This window comes from Ochotona princeps, chromosome 19, assembly GCF_030435755.1.
Source record: "Ochotona princeps isolate mOchPri1 chromosome 19, mOchPri1.hap1, whole genome shotgun sequence".
In the NCBI taxonomy this organism is placed as follows: domain Eukaryota; kingdom Metazoa; phylum Chordata; class Mammalia; order Lagomorpha; family Ochotonidae; genus Ochotona; species Ochotona princeps.
The window spans coordinates 36,530,305-36,548,150 of record NC_080850.1 but is presented as its reverse complement, the minus strand read 5'-3'; the positions used below and the strand labels follow the sequence as shown (position 1 = coordinate 36,548,150).

General features: G+C 60.2%; 2 protein-coding genes across 2 annotated transcripts; one reads left to right on the top strand and one right to left on the bottom strand.

Moving 5' to 3' along the window:
- The first annotated feature begins 670 nt into the window (after positions 1–670).
- SOWAHA (sosondowah ankyrin repeat domain family member A) lies at positions 671–3,380 on the top strand. The gene has a single exon (XM_004586400.2). The coding sequence runs from the start codon at positions 1,592–1,594 to the stop codon at positions 3,251–3,253; it is 1,662 nt and encodes a 553-aa protein (XP_004586457.2). The 5' UTR covers positions 671–1,591; the 3' UTR covers positions 3,254–3,380.
- A 5,315-nt stretch (positions 3,381–8,695) lies between these two features.
- Positions 8,696–16,516, bottom strand: SHROOM1 (shroom family member 1). The gene is made up of 8 exons (XM_058677902.1): positions 16,244–16,516; positions 11,063–12,025; positions 10,927–10,982; positions 10,557–10,856; positions 9,877–10,380; positions 9,651–9,771; positions 9,287–9,559; positions 8,696–9,183 (listed from the first exon to the last, which is right to left on the bottom strand). Exons 2-8 carry the CDS (start codon positions 11,981–11,983, stop codon positions 8,851–8,853), a joined length of 2,508 nt encoding a protein of 835 aa, XP_058533885.1. The 5' UTR covers positions 11,984–12,025; positions 16,244–16,516; the 3' UTR covers positions 8,696–8,850.
- Between the last annotated feature and the right edge of the window lie 1,330 nt (positions 16,517–17,846).

Here is a 17,846-nt window from a genome sequence, read left to right as displayed (position 1 = left end):
CCAAATTACTAAAAAAAAAAAAAAAAGTGCAACACTATACTGATTCAACACCATCATTAAAAAGGGTGTATTTTGTCATAGCAGGGCAAGGCTCATCATATCAACCGAGGGCAGAGTTTAAACCGTGAGTGTTCCAGCTGGGGGCTGGCACCTTGCACGGGAGGATCCCTGCCATTTTACTGCGGTGCCTGTACTGTCAATTCTCACTGGAAGGACAATGGCCTAAGTGCTCCCTGTTTCCCATTTAATCCTGACAACAACCTGAGGAGGTCAATACTTTTTCCACCCCATTTACAGATAGGAAAATTGAGGTGCAGCAGGTCAAGCCACACTCCTTAAGCAGAGCCCAGATCCAATTACCAATGTTTGACCCAGGATAGTGTTCTCTTATCTGTATACCCATCAAGTATTTTTAGTTCCTCGTTCGCCCGGTGGTGCCTGTTAAGAAGGCTCAGTGCTCCTCTCGGGGGTGTCCGTGTAATCATCCCTTGCACTGGAAGTCACGCCCCTCCCGTCCGCCCGCCCACTCAGCTCACAACTGCAACCCACCCCTCTAGTCTCCCACAATACTTGTCAGCAAAGGTTCATCACACTCCCGTCTCCCGCCCCCTCCCCGGTACACCTGTTCCATCCACTAGGCCCTGGCTTTTATCGTTTCTGTTCACCTCACAGCCTTTTGAAAAGCTCCCAGCACAAACCAGGAGCTCCCGCAGTATCTGAGAGCAAAATTCTGAAAACAGCCTGAGGGCGGGCGGTCTGGCTTGTTAGGGTACCAGCGTCACACATCACCCACTTCCCACTCCCGGTCCCCCTTCCTGGTAATGAGGCCCCCAGAAACAGCAGTGATGGCTCTGGTTGTTATGTCCCACGTACCCACGTGGGAGACTGGAACTGAGTTCCGAGCCCCCCAGCTTCAGTTCATCCCCATGTCCCAATCCTATGTGAAAACGTGGTGCCTTATGAGAAAAGTGCTTGCTAATTAACCTCTTCTAGTGATGCACTTCACGCACAGCCAGTCCTTTTTTGCGGTAGTCCGCATGAAGCTGTCTTCCAGTACAAACGCAACCGCAAACTGGAGGGGCAGGGCTATGGTTTTTAAAGACCGTTTGCATCACGCCCCACTGTTCTGCAGTGGTTAGCTACTGCCTACGGCAAGCACACGCACGCTGCGCCCACTCGGCGCTGCGGGATTGGGGAACACGCCCACCTAGCAACAGCACTGCGCTACGCCTTTAACTCCGGGGTGGGGGTGCGCACTACCCGCGCGCCCCCGGCTCCCTCCGCGGCGCCAGTGGCAGTCGTCACCTGTAAGGCGAGCATCCTGCAACGGGCCATGGAGCCCGGCGCCTATTGGACAGCACAGAAAGGCTGCGGCCTGGGTGCCCAGCGGGGCGGGGGCGGCAGACCCCGGCTCCCTGTGCCCGGCCACGTCCCTGTCCTAGGGCGTGGGCCTGACTGAAGTCCAGCTTCGGCAACACGCCCAGGCCGCCGCAGGGACAGCGACCAGGCGACTCCCGGAACCCCCCGCTTCCGTGTGTCCAGCCAGCGGCGTGGCTTCCACCTGCCGCCGCGTCCCGGGCAGGCACTGGCCATGGCGCTGGCTGCCGCCGCGGCCGCCGCGGCCGCCGGAGTGAGCCAGGCGGCGGTGCTAGGTTTTCTGCAGGAGCGGGGCGGGAAGGTGCGCAACTCGGAGCTGCTGAGCCGTTTCAAGCCGCTGCTGGAGGCCGGCGACCCGCACGGCCGCGCCGCGCGCAGGGATCGCTTCAAGCAGTTCGTCAACGACGTGGCCGTGGTGAAGGAGCTGGACGGCGTCAAGTTCGTGGTGCTGAGGAAGAAGCCCCGGCGCCCGGTGGGATCCCAGCCCCTGTCCCTGCCCCTGCGCATCGCAGCGCCGCCGTCGAGTGCCCTCTCCGAAGCCCCGGCAGAAGGTGCTGCTCCTGCAGCTCAGTCCCCGGCCCCCGTGCAGCTGGACCCGGCGGCGCAGCCCGAACCACAGGATGCCCCCGGGGCTCCGACCCCTGCCTCCAGTCCGCCCCCTGGGGAGCTGCCGTTAGGCTCGGTCCACGGCCCCGCAGACACCCAGCCTCCAGCCTCGGAGCCTGCCCAGCCCTCAGAGGGACCCTGCGCGGATGCCGCCCCGCAAGCCGAGGCGCTGTCGGAGCCATCCGCGGCCCGCACAGAAGCCCCCACCCCGGGCCCGGACTCGGGGCTGCCACCTCCGGCCCGGCGCGCGCCACCACCGCCGAAGCCCTGCATGCTGCCGGTGCGCTGCCTGCCGGGCCCCGCTGCGCTCCGCATCCGGGCTGAGGACCAGGGCCTGCGCCGGCAGCTGTCGGAAGAGCCCGGCCCACGGAGCTCCCCGCCTCTGCTGAGGCGGCTGTCAGTGGAGGAGTCCGGCCTGGGCCTGGGCCTGGGCCCTGGTCGCTCCCCGCACCTGCGGCGCCTGTCGCGCGCCGGTCCCCGCCTGCTGCTGAGCCCCGACACCGAGGAGGTGCCCGCCGCGCCACCGCCCTCAGCCGTGCCCCTGGAGCCGGCTGAGCACGAGTGGCTCGTGCGAACGGCCGGTGGCCGCTGGACCCACCAGCTGCACGGGCTGCTGTTGCGTGACCGCGGCCTGGCGGCCAAGCGCGACTTCATATCGGGCTACACCGCCCTGCACTGGGCTGCCAAGAGCGGCGACCACGAAATGGCGCTGCAGCTGGTGGAGGTGGCGCGGCGCGGCGGCGCGCCCGTGGACGTGAACGCGCGCTCGCACGGCGGCTACACGCCGCTGCACCTGGCCGCCCTGCACGGCCACGAGGACGCCGCCGTGCTGCTGGTCGTGCGCCTCGGGGCGCAGGTGCACGTGCGGGACCACAGCGGCCGGAGAGCTTACCAGTATCTGCGGCCCGGCTCCTCGTACGCGCTGCGACGCCTGTTGGGCGACCCGCGCCTGCGAGGCGCCGAGTCCGACGCCAGCGCCGTCGGGGGCGGCAGCTTGGCAGCCCGACGCCCGGTGCAGGTGGCGGCCACCATCCTGGGCTCCACCACCAGCGCGTTCCTGGGCGTGCTGGCCGACGACCTGGTGCTCCAGGATCTGGCCCGCGGCCTGAGGAAGTCCAGTTCCTTCAGCAAGTTCCTGGGCGCCTCGCCCATGGCTCCGCGCAAGAAGGCCAAGGTCCGTGCGGGACTGCCAGCCTTCGCGGACGCCGCTCGCCGCCCAGCCCCGGGGCTGTTGGCAGGCCTCGTGCCCAGCGTGCCACCCACCACCTGACGGCCGCCTGGGGCTTGGGCCCGGCCCAGACCGAGGCCTCACTTGACACCGTGGCCCCTACCGGCACCGTTCCCGACTCTGTCCAGCAGGGCCCAGCCGGGCCACGTTGTCCGCCTAGAGGGGCCTCCGACCCTGCAGCTCCGTGAGAAGCTTCTCCGCAGAAACCCGCAGTCCGTTCCCGCCTAGGGACGCTTGTGACTTCCGGGTCGAGGGTCAGGGGCAGCAGCTGGTCTGGCCCCTGAAGGCGGGAATTCCTGACTGCCCCCGTGCCGGAAGTTGGCCAGGGTCGCGCGATGTCAGGCTGGCAACTTCCGGTGTCAGGCTGGCAACTTCCGGATTAGGAAGGTTTTTATTTTTGGCTTTCTTTTTCGGTAATGTGATGCTTTTATTGTGCTTTGTACATTAAAATGAGGTACAGTCACTTTCATAATTACCTTTCGAAATTCTATTTTTTCATTCTTAGGCCAAATGCTCTTTTTCAATATTTTGCTAAGTAATTTGGAATCCTACTTTCCAAAAAGAGCAATCAACGGCTCAGCTCCGGCCGTTGCGGCCGCCTGGGGAGTGAATCAAGGGACAGAAGATCTTCCTCTCTCTCTGACTTTCCAATAAAAAAAAAAATTCTTTTTTTTAAAGATTTATTTATTTTTATTGCAAAGTCAGATATACAGAGAGGAGGAGAGACAGAGAGGAAGATCTTCCGTCCACTCATTCACTTCCCAAGTGGCCACAGCAGACAGAATTGAGCCGATCCAAAGCCAGGAGCCAGGACTTCCTACAGGTCTCCCACACGGGTGCAGGGTCCCAAAGCTTTGGGCCGTCCTCGTCTGCTTTCCCGGGCCACAAGCAGGGAGCTGAATGGGAAGTGGAGCTGCCGGGATTAGAACCGGCGTCCATATGGGATCCCGGCAGGTTCAAAGTGAGAACTTTAGCCACTAGGCCACCATGCCGGGCCCAAAAAAATAAAATTCTTTAAAAAATAAATAAATAAAAGTGATCTGAAGGAAATTAGTCCCAATCAACGAAACTCTTTTTAAGAAAATGTATCTACCTCATTTTAGGTAATCACAATTCCGTAAAAATCTCAAACCCACAGAATAACCATTGTGACCCCAATGAATGTAACGAATTTAAATAATAGGGAATGAGCACATCTTGGAGCAGCGGTTCACAAGGAGAGGGAAGAGAGATTTTAGCCAATTCTTTTGATCTGCAGTGGACTTTATGGTGTTGGGCACTCATGGCTGTTTTGATCTGACATGAATTATTTAAACATCATGACTTACATGCGAATGGCCCCTTGGTGCTGTGTTTCCAAACCTGTGGTTTTTACACCTGAGCCTTTTGGTACCGCAAGTGGGTTGATCAAAGATTTAATTTAACTCCCTGATTAAATAGTAATGCACCCATCCAGAAGCGAGTGTTTCATGCTGCAGTCGCCTGTGAGCAGCTCAGCGGGCTAGCCTGGCCTCTGCACCTTTCTCCCCACATGCACAGCTGGGCGGCTGTGGCTCAGATCGCTCTGGTCCTGCACAATGTGGTTGTAACAGCTTTTCTTTTTTTTCATCTGTTTCAGAAATGTGAAAAGGTATTATTGGTTCAGCTAACATGTTTATATCATGTGATAATCCTCCACTTTTGCAAATTATGTTTGCATGTCATTAGTTCCACCAGTTCTTATTGCACAAGGTAATGGGGCTTCCCCTCCCTACAGTATTATGTGAGCTTGAAATTCATGAAATGTTTCAATTTAAGCAATGAAATAAACATCCCCTGTTTCTGTCTTGGTGAGTTTACTTCCCTGCCACTGTGGTTTCTGTCTTTCCTTTCTTCCTGCGGCTTCTCCTCTTTTAAGCACTGGCATATGGAAGGAGTCTGGAGTGAGCCACATGTGGAAACCCTAGCCGAGAAACTACAGAGACATGTAGGCCTGTCTCTGACCCTTCTCTAAAACTCCAGCTTGTCTGCGTAAATTATTTTAAAATGCAAATAAAATCTGCATCTTAAAATTGTGGGAGGCAATAATTATAGCCATGTGAGGAGCTGAAGATCCAGGAGACAGAATGAAATACTAGAGATTTTCAGTGTGAAAGGGGAGATCTGCTTGAGGCAGGACCACACGGTGTGCAGACGCAGGAGCGACCTGCCCTGAGTAAAAGGTGTTCCAGTGTGATGACGGTAATTGACCTCAAAGGCCCAAGTGACAGGTCAGTCAGCCTACACGCCAGGTGTTAGAGGCTGCTGTTAAGGGTTGGACACTGCTTGTGACATCTGCATGCTACATTCACGTCATCATCTTCACTTTCCAGCCAGCTCTCTGCCAATGTGCACCCTGGAGCCAGGGTGCCACCTGTATAAAAGACAGGATGGAGTTCCATCGAGGCTTGAGCCTTGTTCAGCCCTGGCTGTTGCAGTCTTTTGGAGAGTGAGCTGAAACAAAAGCCAAGGGGTGGGTGATGCAGCTTTGGCTGTTGAGGATATTTCTGGAATGAACCAGTGGCTGGAAAAGTGACTCCCACTCCCGCTTTTTCCTCCCACTCTCTCCCTTCTGCCTACTTCTAGGTCATTCTACCTTTCAAATAAATCTTTGCTCTATCTATTTGAAGGATAGAGCGACACAAAAGGAGAGGTGGAGGGGAAGATCTTCCATCTGCTGGTTCACTCCCTAAATGGCTGCAACAGACAGAGCTGGGCCAGGTCGAAGCCGTGTAGCACTGATGTGTGTGCTTGCTTGGGAGGCTCGTGGTGCTTCTAGTGGGAGTGTTTGTGTACATGGGTAACAAGTGGCTCTGCACGAACACCTGCATGGTCACACTGGGGACTTACCTCGGGGTCCTTGTGTGACACTCCTGAGTTAAGACCAACATCCTGGTCCCATCACAGAGACCTAAGCCCCTGCCGTGATAAAGTGAGCCTGCCCAAGACCCATATTCCCCTGCTGTCTTTTTGGTCCTTTCCTTGAAGACACTGTTTGACCATTCAAGATGGCTCTGCCTCGGTGTGCCAGCTGCCACGCAGTGCCCCCAAACCGGGGCCTGCAAAGCAGGAGTGGGTAGTCTTCTGGGAGAGACAGAGACCCAGACCTTGCCCCCCCAATGGGAAGTGGGGTGCCAAGTGAACCCCCCACATAAGCTGGAGGTAAATTTCCCACTATGGGGTCCTTAGGATGGCTTGCATTCACTTATGATTTGAGACAGAGTGTGTTAGTTCACTCCCTGAATGCCAGCCACGGCTGGCTGGCTGGCTGGCTGTCGAGGGGGGTTGGAATGCAGTCCAAGTCTCCCATGTTGGTGGCAGGAACCCAAATTCCTTCAGCTGTCACCTGCTGCCTCCCAGGAGGCTGCAGGCCACAGCCAAAGCAGGGCTGCGAACGCAGCACTCCCCCTTCTCTGAACAGGGGCTCTGGGGAAGGACTGCTGTGTAACACTGCCCACTACCACCACCACCACCACCGGCATTGGGCCTGAATTCCCTGAAGCGTGAGCACGCACCTATCCAAGGGCACTTTGTTCCTGACCCGGGACGCTCGGTTCGGACAGGATGTTCAAGCTGGAGCAAGGCGAACACTGCTTCCCTCTTGCTCCAAGTCACAGTCGGAAGGTAAAAGGTACACTAATTACACCCACGTTCCCGAAAGCAGCGGGGGCGGCCGCGAGCCGCAGGGAGGAGGCTGCGGCGGTTTTCCTGCCGGTTACCCAGGCAACGCGCGATCCCCTCCCCCCAAAGGCCGGCACCCACGGCGAAAGGGGCGGGGAGTGAGGAGGTGGGGGAGGATGGAGGTGGAGGAGAAAAGGGGTGGCTGAAGGAGGTGGAGGGGGCTAATCAAGACACCCTTTCAATTCTGTTTTCCACCCCCTACCCCTCCACCCCGCAAGGCTCTTTGTGACCCTGATGCATGATAAAAAGGGGCACCGGGCGGCCCTGCCCTGCCCTGCCGTCCTCATCAGCCCACCGACAAGCAAGAGAACCTCTCGCCCACTTAGCCCCCCAGAATTTCTTTCCAGAGGAAGTGAAAAGCTCAGCTTCAACCCAGGGCGCTGCTCGGCGCAGCCAGGCGGCGTGCGTGGGGCTCGTGGGGCTCATGCCGGGGGTCCTGGCTGCAGCGAGGTGGGCTGCACGGACAGCAGTGCCCCCTGCTGGCAGTGCCTCAGACCCTCCGCCAGGCGAAGGTGCCCACGTGAACAGCTGTGAGGAGCTCGCCCTTGCTTGGGCTGGGGGCGACGGGCAGAGTGACCATAAAGAAAGGGGGCAGCAGCCAGACGGGAGGCTCCCGCAGGAGCCTCGCCCTACCATTCAATCAGCTCAGTGCGACGCAAAGCCCTGCTAATCCGGAAGATGGCAGAGGCGCCCGGGGCCCCTAACCCCAACACGGGTAAGAACTGGAATGTGCCTGATCTGCCAGTCAACTCCCACTGGCCGAAGGGACGACGCTCCGCGTGCCTCTCGGATGATCTTTAATTGGACAAGGAAGAGCGGCGGTGATTGCACGGGCAGCAGGCCAGCAAAGTGCATTGTAAGAGGCAGGCCTGGGATGCAGGGAGGACGCACAGAAGCGCAGCGCCCTGGAACCCGCTTCCAGGGGCACAGCAGTAACCTCCTGAGCTCTTTCTAAAAGGACACAATGCGGGCATTGTTCGATGCTCAGCAGCGCCACTGTCACCACGAATGCTTCTTGCCTGAATGCGGCCAACGCTAATGCCCAACCAGTTGTATGTACTTGGTGACAGAATGCGTCGGTAAAGCAGTCCCTTCTCACTCTGGCACCCGCTGGTGTTACGCACCCGCGAGCCTTTCATTGTGCCCAGCACCGGTGGAAACACTGTCCGTCTACAGGAGGGTGCTGCTCCCTGGTGTTTGCTGATGCAAGCACCCAAGCCCATGTTCTTATGTTTACCCAGGGCTCATGCACAAATGAAGAAAGCCGCCTGACTGCGAGTGCTCTTCAGCCTTTGGGGGCACCTTCCTGTCTAGGCCCTCTCCCACCCCAGATCTGCATGCCCTGCTCAGACCTTACTGGCCCAGTAGGGTCTCCTAAAGGGAGTGTCAATACACTCAAGGCTAGGTGTTCAAGTATATGCCAGGCACTCATGGTGAGGCAGGACCCCCTACTTTCACTGCTGAAGCAGGATCTTTGGCCAAGACCAGCTCAGATGACCTGCACGCTGCTGGTGGCCATAAGGCGGGGACCAAAATAGGCAAGGATCAGCAGGCCAGGGGCGCTGAGGGCCCCTCCCTCTTCCAGCCAGGCCCTCTTCCACCTGCAGACAGGGTTGAAGCCTCCATATTGTCAACAAGCCCCCACCCCCGGCTTCCCTTCTTGTGACAGTACACACACTTCTCTGATCATTTTTATTGGAAACGTAAACCGCATTCTGCACCTGCATTGTTCCTCTGACTTGTCTCAGGAAAGAGGCCAGGCAGCAATTTCAAAGAATCATAAGTTAATTACCCAAAGACACGCATCACTCGCCTGAGGATCCTGGGAAGCCCTGCCCGGGTCCACCCCACCCCTCGAGGGAAAAAAGCACCGAATAATCCTGCACCGCCCCAGCCCCCTGGGGGAGAGGTGTGGCAGTGCTCCCCACACTGGAAGGTAACTAGACCATGGGCCGGGGCGAGGGCGGTGGGTCCCAAGGATAGGTCCCAGGAAGCCAAGCCAGCCTGGGAGACAGGGGACAATGGCCAAGGTCCCGCCCGACGGCTTCCAGCTGGTCCTGAAGGAAGCGGATGCGCTCGTCCAGGCTGCGCTGCTGGGCCAGCACAGCGGCCTTGCCTGCCAGCAGGGCACGGTAGGAGCACAGGTGCTCGGCCGGCAGTGCCTGCTGCAGCAGTTCACGCAGGGCCCGCTCCCGCCGTGCCACGTGGTCCTTCAGCTCCTTGGCATCCTCTTGCTGCCGCTGCAGGAGCCGCAGGCGCTGCAGCACCGAGGCCTGGAGGGGGCAGGGAGAGTGCCCAGTGATCACAGCCAGTACCACTCAGATCTCCCACCCAGCGCTCCCCAAACCGGAAGGCCCGCCACCCCAACCGCCTTACATGCTCTTCAGGGTCGCCATCGGAGCCTGAACGGGACAAGGCACAGTGCACACGGGCCAGGCGACTGCCCAGCAGCAGTAGCAAACCCAGCACGCGCTCCAGGTCAGCCATGAACCGGCGGAAACGCTCAAGCTCCCGAGGAGCACAGGCCTGGCCCACCATGGCCTCCAGGGCCGCCTGGCTGCTGGCCCACTGGTCAGCCACCTGCTGCAGCCGCTCCTGCTCGGCGTGAAGTTCTTCAAGCATGTTTTGGAGGAGGTCAGCTAGCTCCGCCTGCAGGGAGGGTCCAGGACTTGTGGGCAGAGGTGCCTGGCTCTTGCCCTAGCAGTCTCTACCAGCTAGCCTCACTTCCCCCGGCACTCACTTTCTTGGCCTGGACACTGCTGTGGGGTGCAGGTAGGGCCTGGCCACAGAGCTGGTCAGGCACAGGCGGTGTCTCCTGCTGGGAAGCTGGCAGGGGCTCCACGAAGCCAATTTGATTGGACCTGGGGAGCAAGCCGGAGTGCCCTAAGTGATCACTGCCACACAATGCAGGGGCTTAGAGCCACACTCCCCCTGCACCCCCCAAGTCCCTGGCGCCTCTCACTCACCCTGAGTCAGAAGCCTGCCACCCAGTCTCCCCAGCTGTGGGCCTCATGGCAGCCCAGATCTCAGCCACGGGGATCAGCCCATCCAGCAGGCCCAGGGGTGGCTCGGGGCTGGGCTGGGAGGCCAGAGTGTCGCTCAAAGAGGGATCCAGTCTGGCCAGCTCCTGAACCAGCTCCTCGAGGCGCTGATTGGGCCACATGGGCCCAGAACCAGGCCAGTCAGTAGCCCAGGCTAGGGCACCATGCTGCTCGGGGACGGGCTTGAGGGGATCACTCCCCGCAGCTGCAGGGGGCTCTGGGGGCAGCAGTCCAAGCGTGTCAGCAGCTGAGATGTCGCCGTTTGCAGTCCCAGTGGTGCCATCGTCTGTGGCCCTGGCGACGTCCCTGGAGCAGTTCACCATATGCTGGGACTCGTCTGCTCTTACAGGCGCTGGGCACAGGTGCAGGGAACGCTCTGCGGGCGCTGCTGCCAGGGCACTTCCATTCTGCTCATCAAAGGCACCGATCCTGGAAGCAGAAAGAGCTCAGGCCATATAGACAAGCAGTGGCCTCTGAGGCCTGCCTGCTGCCAGCCCAGGCCCTGGCCCCCAGGCTTCTCCTGAGAGAGGGTTTCTTGCCGTTCCCTCCAACCCCCAGCATTTCCCAGATGACCCTCACTCTGCTGGGAACCAAGGGGAGTTCACCTGGTTGAGAGCCGCTTAGGGCTGTGGGAGCCCAGAGGTGACGTCACTTTGACTAGCATGGCCTCCTCCAGGAAGACCTCGTCATCGGGAAGGGAGGGGGGCTGGGAGGATGCAGCGCAGGTCTCCAAGTCAGCAGCGCTTCTGGGGGGCACCTCCACTGGAGAGGTGGTTGCAGGCTCCTTCTGAGGGGAGAACCTGGGGGCAGGGGCTTCGCACCCACCATGGTGACTGGGAAGGAGGCTCTTCGAGCTGCACCAGGGAGACAGCGGGTTCAGGGTTTGCAAGAGGGAAGGCTGGTACCTGCTCTTTCCTGGAGCTGCGAAGGCTGCCTTGCCCAGCTTGGTCCCCAGGGTAGGCTCTGATCTCTCACCTGGAAACTGTGGTCTGAGACAGCGGCCTAGGGGTTTCTGCTCCTGGGGGAACAGTCTGGAAAGGTGGACAGCAGGAATCTTCAATATCCCACAAGCTCAGTCCCCAACCAACCCGTGTCCCTGCATCTACCATACCTGGGTGACGGACACGGTCCCTCCTGGACCTCCCCAGGGACCCAAGACTTCGCCCGAAGCACTCCGACTGTGACTAGTAGGCCGGTAGGCCAGGGCCAGCGTCTGGGACCCCGTGTCAGCTGGGCCTTCTTGCTGCACCTCGGGTCGCCCAGTGCATGCAGTCAGCTCAGGCCCAGTGTGGTGGGCCTCACTTAAGTACTCCCTCGACGCCCCGCAGGCCCGTCCCAGGTGATCCAGCTTCCCGGGTTCAGAGAAACACCACTTCCGCTGCTGGCTGGCAAGGCGCTCCGGAGTGGCGGGTCGCGGTGTGGAGGGAGCAGGCCAACGTGGCCGCTCCGCCTCCCCGCCGGGGTGGCTAAGCGAGGCGGAGCGCGAGTGGGCAGTGGGCGACTGTGCAGGGGCCGCGGGCCGCAGGCGGGCAGGCAGGCTCATGCGCAGCTCCTTGCGCTGGAAGGATGTCTCCCGCAGCACCCGCCGCTGCGCACCCTGCAGCCGCTGGCGGTAGGCGGCCCGCGAGGCCGGGGGACTGGGCGGCTCGGCCGCACGCGCCGCGGCCTCCGCCTCGGCCGCCAGTGCATACAGCAGCGGCGTGGCCTGCCTGCTGAGAGGCCCAAGCGGCCCCTGCCCTTCTGGGGGTCGCGGCCCACTGCGCGCCGCAACCGCGGGTCGAGGCCGCGAGACAGTGCGCAGGCCGGCATCGGGAGGGCTGGGGCCCGGGCTGCCCCACACCACTCGCACGTAGTCCCAGTCCAGGTAAGGGAGCGGACTGGGCCCGGGTGATGGTGTGCGTGGCTCGGGGCCGCCTGAGGCCGCGGAGAAAGAGCTATAGGCAGAGTCGGCGCGCGCAGATAGCCGCAGATCCAGGCTTCCTGTGGGTGAGGCTGGGGAGGCACGGTCATCCCCAGGGCTCAAGGCCTCCATTGGTGAGCAGACAGGTGCTGGAACTAGCAGGCTCCGAGGGTCCTAGAAAGACAGCGATGGGCTGGTGAGTTAGGATGGCCTGCTGGGCCCTGCACCACCAGAGTCAGGCCCAGCATTCTGGCTGAGTCACCACAGCCTGGGAAGACAAAGTTGCAAGGAGCAACTTTGCTGGGAGGAGGGAACTTAACAATGCACTCACTCCCTGTTAGCTCAGCAGTGGGGCCTCTACCCTGCTGACCCCCTGCAGTGCCCAGGGCCTGCCCAGCCTGCTTCCTGGCAGCCCTGCCAGCTTCACCCTGGGATCTTGCCTTGGTAAACAATGGTGGAGGAACCTTTTGAAATGCCAGACTGCCTAGGAGGGGGTGGTGGTGGTGGTGGTGAAGTTCCTCCCAGGCCCAGGGCCAGCTCTGCAGCCCACCCCCTCAGCCCCTGCAGCCTCCCAGGCACTTCATCTACAGAGATGCCTGGATGTTCACAGTGCTGCCCGCATTTGGCAGGCAAGGACCCTGAGGTGCGGGAGGCGTTGTGGTGGGCCTGACTTGTGCGGGAGCTCACTGCTCACAGCTGCGCACCTGGAATCTGCGCACTTCCGCACTGGAACCAGTGCCTGGAAGCCAGATGGTCTGACAGCGGTCTACATGCTCCAACGCAACCCCAACTCCGCCGTGAGAAAGTTGGCCTCTGTCTCCCTGCAGGTTCCAGAATAATGTGGGAGTGACCTGCTGCCCCCTCCCCTTTACGCTGCTTCCTCTACCTCCGCTTAGAGGTCTGCTGACCTTCTGAGATCTCCGCAGCGCACAGAGCTTGTCTGGTTCCAGCACCCCCGACCCTGCAAGGTCCCAGTTGGCCTGCCTGGGAGTCCCTCTGTCCACCCTCAGCCCTGGCCTCTCCAAGGCTGGGCCCTGCCTTCTATACACCAGTGCACACTTCATGCTGACCCAACACTGGCATGTGGTGAGTGTGAGAAAATGTTTGCTGGGTGGTAAGGGAAGGAAAAGACTTACAGGGAGTGAGGCAGGGGTGGCATTTTGGGAGAGGGGACGAAGGTTCCCCAGCAACTGCCACCCTCTGCCATCCCCATTAGTAATCTTTTCTGGGGAAGGGAACAGGATGGGCCAGGCACCAGTTTTTCATCCAAGGTAGGGACAGACAGAGCAGGGAAGCACAGCAGAGAGCTGGGGTCAGCGTGAGGGCAGCTGGAGCACCTCCTGACCTGTGGGGAGGACAACACGCTCTCCCTAAGCTGCTTGCAGGAGAGCATGGAAGGTGGGGACCAAAGGGTCCAGGATGCTGGGACCCTTGGGGCTCGTGCTGTACCAGAAAGACAGAGCATTTCCTACAAAGCAGAGGCGGTGGGACTGGGGCTGTGGCACAGCAAGCAAAGCCTCTGTTTGCAGAAGGGCAGGTGTCCCTCCATTTCCAAAGCAGCTCCCTGCTAATGCACTCAGTAGGGCGTGGCTCAGGTCTCATAGGCTTTTTGTTTGTTTTTATCACAAAGTCAGATATACAAAGAGGAGCAAAGACAGAGAGGAAGATCTTCCCGCCTGATCATTCACTCCCCAAGTGAGCGCAATGGCCGGTGCTGTGCTGATCCAAAGCCAGGAGCCAGGAACTTCCTCCAGGTCTCCCACACAGGTGCAGTGCCCCGAGGCCACAAGCAGGGAGCTGGCTGGGAAGTGGAGCTGCTGGGACTAGAACCGGGGTCCATACAGGATCCCAGGGATCCCAGCGCATTCAAGGTAAGGACTTTAGCTGCTAGGCCACCGCCCTGAAGGGATTTTCCGGCAGATCTGCATCTTGCCCTCCCTTCCCCCAGGGCGGTGGCCCTCACAGGAAGGCTTGGGGGCCTCTGGAAAGTGTCCCTAGTCTCCAGACTTCCAGAGAGCCAGCCAGCAGCAGCTCTGCAGGTCAACACCCAGGAAGGCGGTTACCCCAGCAGCGTAGGCACCAGCCCTCTCTGTCTAGTCCTTCTGGGCCTGGCCTTGGAGCACTGCTTCCCAGGCTGCCCATGCTGGGCTGCTGCAGCTTCAGGCAGTGGTGACCAGCGACAAAGATGTTTGTTTGGGAGACTTTGGAAAGCATGGTTGTGAGTCACCAGACAGTAAACCTCAGACAGCTGTCTCCTTATCTACCCTGACGTGTGTTAGGGATCCCAGCACAAAGAACCACAAGTTCTCAGACTGCTGTTGTACACCCCCCCACCCCCACCCGCCCCCACAGGTAACAGCTCTCAGGACAGCAAGTCCTGGTGGCTGCAGGCTGCATGCCCTCGGCACCTGGGCGTGAGTCATCTTAGTGGGCCAGACTGCAGCCCTATGGAAGCTTTTCAGAGAACTGGCACCTTGGCGCAGTGGGTTAGGCTGCAGGAGTTGCTGGGATCCTATATGAGCTCCAGTTCAAGTCCAGGTTGCTCCACACCCATTCAGCCATCCATCTCCCTGCTCATGTGCCTGGGAAAGCAGCAGAGGAAGGCCCAAGTGATGGGTGACCAGGTTGAAACTCTTGGCTTCAGCCTGACCCAACACTGACAGCTAATTGGGGAGTGAACCAGTACTTGGAAAGTTTGTCTCTAACTTTCAAACAATAGCTTTAAAAAAAAAAACTCTGCAGGGGGCAGCCTGGAGCCCCAGTTAACAAACCACACTGAGGTGCTCAGGCTGGGGGTTGTGCTCCCCAGGGACCTGTCACTGCAGTGAAGGAGCAGCCAGGATGAGGAGACAAAGCTTAGGTTCGAACAGTCCAGAACTGTGAGTCTGGGGAGAGAGCTGTGACTGGGGACTGGTGAGGGTCCTGAGCCCTGTGCCCGGGACAAGCTGGGGGAGATGCAAGCCAGTTTCTGGTGGATAGATTCCCCCTCCCTCCAGGGCCGTAGGAGCACGGCCAGCTGTGAAGTCTGGAGGGCAACAAGCAGCATCAGATGCTGGGGAACCAGCTCGAACCTCCTTCCAACCACCACACACACCTGACCCCTCTGCGGGCGGTCCGGTTTCACTGCCCCACCCGCGGGGTCTTTCCTCAGCCCTGGCCTCCCAGGGGAGCCGTCCGGAATCAGCTCCTTATGCTAGGGCCGGCCCGAGGGCGTTCTGAGAAGACCCCAGGCTTCCCCAGTTTCCGCACGCTGGCCACGGCAGTCGGCCCCCCGCCGTGAGCGGCTGGTTTGCGGGGCTCTTGGGCCGCTGCAGCCCAGCATGCGCGCCGTCTCCAGAGTCCCTCTCCGCGGACGCGCGGAAGGGCGGGTTTGGCGGCCCTGGGCAGGGGCGCCCGCCGGCGAACGGACGGCGGCCGTGGGGCTTGAAGCTGCTGGAGCCGCGGGGTGCGAGCGCGTAGAATGCCGCAGGCCTTGGCGACCGCAGGGGGCGGCAGAGTCACGCGCAGCCCGGAGAGCGCGGGTGGCCGCGGACCCGCGCTTTTCTCGGCCTTTCCTGTTGAATTCACCGTCGGGAAGGTGGGCTCAGCACGGGCGGGTGGGTCTCGCCTTTCCCGCTGCTCCGCGACCGAAGGGTAAGAGCAGGGACACACGCTGGAAATCCCAGTGCGCGGTGGCCCCAAGCGGCTCCCCTGCAGCGGCGCCAGCGGGGTGGATCGGTGTGGTCCCCCGGCCCCGCAGCAAGAGTAAAGGAGCGCACGGGGCCACCTAGACTGGCGCAGCCACACTCGGCGCGGAGTCGGACCCCGGGCCGGACGGCGCACCCGCCGCCCCCCTCCCCAGGGCGACCCGGGCCTCCTCCCGGGAAGCGTGGACCCCGCCCTGCGCCCCAGCTCCCGACCCCGCCGCGTACCTGAGGCTCCAGCTCCAGCCCCAGCCGCGCTCCCGGGCACCGCAGCCAAGCCGTGACATCAGAGCACACGGCTCCGGCTCCCTACCCCACCTCCAGACCCGGGCCGCCGGGGCAGGGGAGGCGCCACGTCCGGCCCTAGGGGCGGGAGCGTCTGCCAGCCGGCCACGGGCCGGAGGTTGGGGGAGGGAGAGGTGCACCCTTTGTCTGCCCGCTGGGCATAAGCCCGCGGCCCCAGGCCTGAGAAGCAGGAGCGTCGGGGGTGGGAGGGCCGGCGGCCCCGGGGACCGCCCACCGTTTCCCGCGCGCCTCCGCTGCGCGGCCCGGGTCTCCGGAGACCCTGACACCGCCCCTTCTCCAGGAAGTCCACGCAGGGACCTCGGGAACACCCGCCAAGCCAGGATCCTCCCTCCCCTGGACCAACTTTCTTTCCAGAACACCCCCCCCCCCATTTTCCAAACTTTACTAGCTCCGGGAATCCCACCTCGGGCGTTTATCTCTGGTTTTTGCCCGCTTTTCTTCCCGTTTCTGCCGTCATCCAGTGCTAAAGGCCCTGCCTGGGGGAAGGGAGCCTGCGGACTTGTGGGTTCACTCCGCTGGCCTGGGAGAGGCTCCTTTGAGACCCGCGCAGGCCCCGCGGCTGGAATCTCTCGAGGCTTTCCCTCCCCAGACCTCCGAGCTCCAAAGGCTAGCTCGGCTGTCTGCGCCACTGTGCCCTGCCCCTTGCCCTGACACCAGGCTTGCTGCTTTCCAAAACCATGATCCGTAAGTCAGAGACCGACGCCATTTCTGCAAGGCGTTACAGGGGTCCCTCGCTGCGCTCCCCCAACCCCGCTCACTGGGTCCCTCTGTCGCTGTCCTGTGCTGCCCTTAATCACTCCCTGGATCCACTTGCCTGTGTGGCTGCCCTTCTGTCCCTAAAGGAAAAATGAAACACTCATACTCAGATGTGTCCATTTCCTTTGCTTGTTTTGTCTTAGATTATTGCCTCCTTACTGACCTGTAAGATTTGTTAATACATTAAGGAATTCACACTTTCTCTGACATGTGGCATATGTTTTCCAAAGTTTGAGCCTTTTTATTTACGTATTTACTGTTTTAAGATTTATTTACTTGAAAGGCAGAGTTAGAATCTTCCAGCCGCAGGTTCACTGTCAAGCTGGTTGCCACAGCTAGAGGAAGGCTAGACAAAACCAGGAGCCAGGAGCACACGGGGTTGCATGGCTCCGAGCATTCGGCCTGTCTTCCATTGCTTTTCCATTAGCAGGGCACTGAATCAGAAGTGGTGCAAGCAGGACTTGAACCAGCACCCATAAGGGAAGACGTTACCTGCTACCCCACAATGCCGGCCCCTATTATTTCCCTTTATTTGAAAAGCAGACAGGTGTGGGGAGTAGGCCAGACTGTGTGGATGGCACCACTTGCCTTCCAGGTACTCATTAGCCAGAAGCTGGAATCAGAGGTGGAGCCACAAGTTGAACCTAGAGACTCATAATGGGAAGCAGGTGTCTTGGCCACTCTACCAAGGAGCCAGCCTGTCTGGAAGGTGTGCTAGCAAACCATTTCCAGAGACAGCAGCCCAAACTCACCCCGCATGCACTTGCCAGCCTGGAACCAACTCTTTCCTAAGTCTAGCACACTTAGTTGCTGTGTGCAGTTCTGGGCATGGGCTGATGGAGAGAGGGGGGACTCCTCAGCTAACCCTCTGAGAGGGTTAGCTCAGAGGGCACTCCTAGGAGCGGCGGCTTCTGGGAGACCGCCTTACCCCTTTTAAGAGTGTGTACACAGCAGATACTCTCTAGGCTATGCTGTTGGGGGTCATATTTGGCTTCTGTTCTGGAGGACCAAGGCAGGAGCCTTGGGGGACACATGTCATCCTATGCTGGGACACCAGCAAAGCAAAGCAAGAGAGGCTAGAAGCCCACATGGCTTATCCTCTGTCATCCAGGATGTGTGGGGACATCTGAGTGGGGGTACACCAATGTTCTGGTGACCAGAGCCGAGAGAGGCTGTGTCACCCAGTGTGTGAAGGGAAGAGGCAAGACCAGAGCTCTGCAGAAAGAAATGGAAAATGCAGTGACAAACTC

Excerpts from the sequence above, each read along its gene's own strand:
- SHROOM1 (XM_058677902.1), bottom strand. The coding sequence starts at position 11,983 with ATGGAGGCCTTGAGCCCTGGGGATGACCGTGCCTCCCCAGCCTCACCC. Across the intron at positions 10,857-10,926 it reads TCTCAGACCACAGTTTCCAG|GTACCAGCCTTCCCTCTTGC; the intron begins GTGAGAGATCAG and ends AGGAAAGAGCAG. Across the intron at positions 9,560-9,650 it reads GCAGTGTCCAGGCCAAGAAA|GCGGAGCTAGCTGACCTCCT; the intron begins GTGAGTGCCGGG and ends CCCTCCCTGCAG.
- SOWAHA (XM_004586400.2), top strand. The coding sequence starts at position 1,592 with ATGGCGCTGGCTGCCGCCGCGGCCGCCGCGGCCGCCGGAGTGAGCCAG.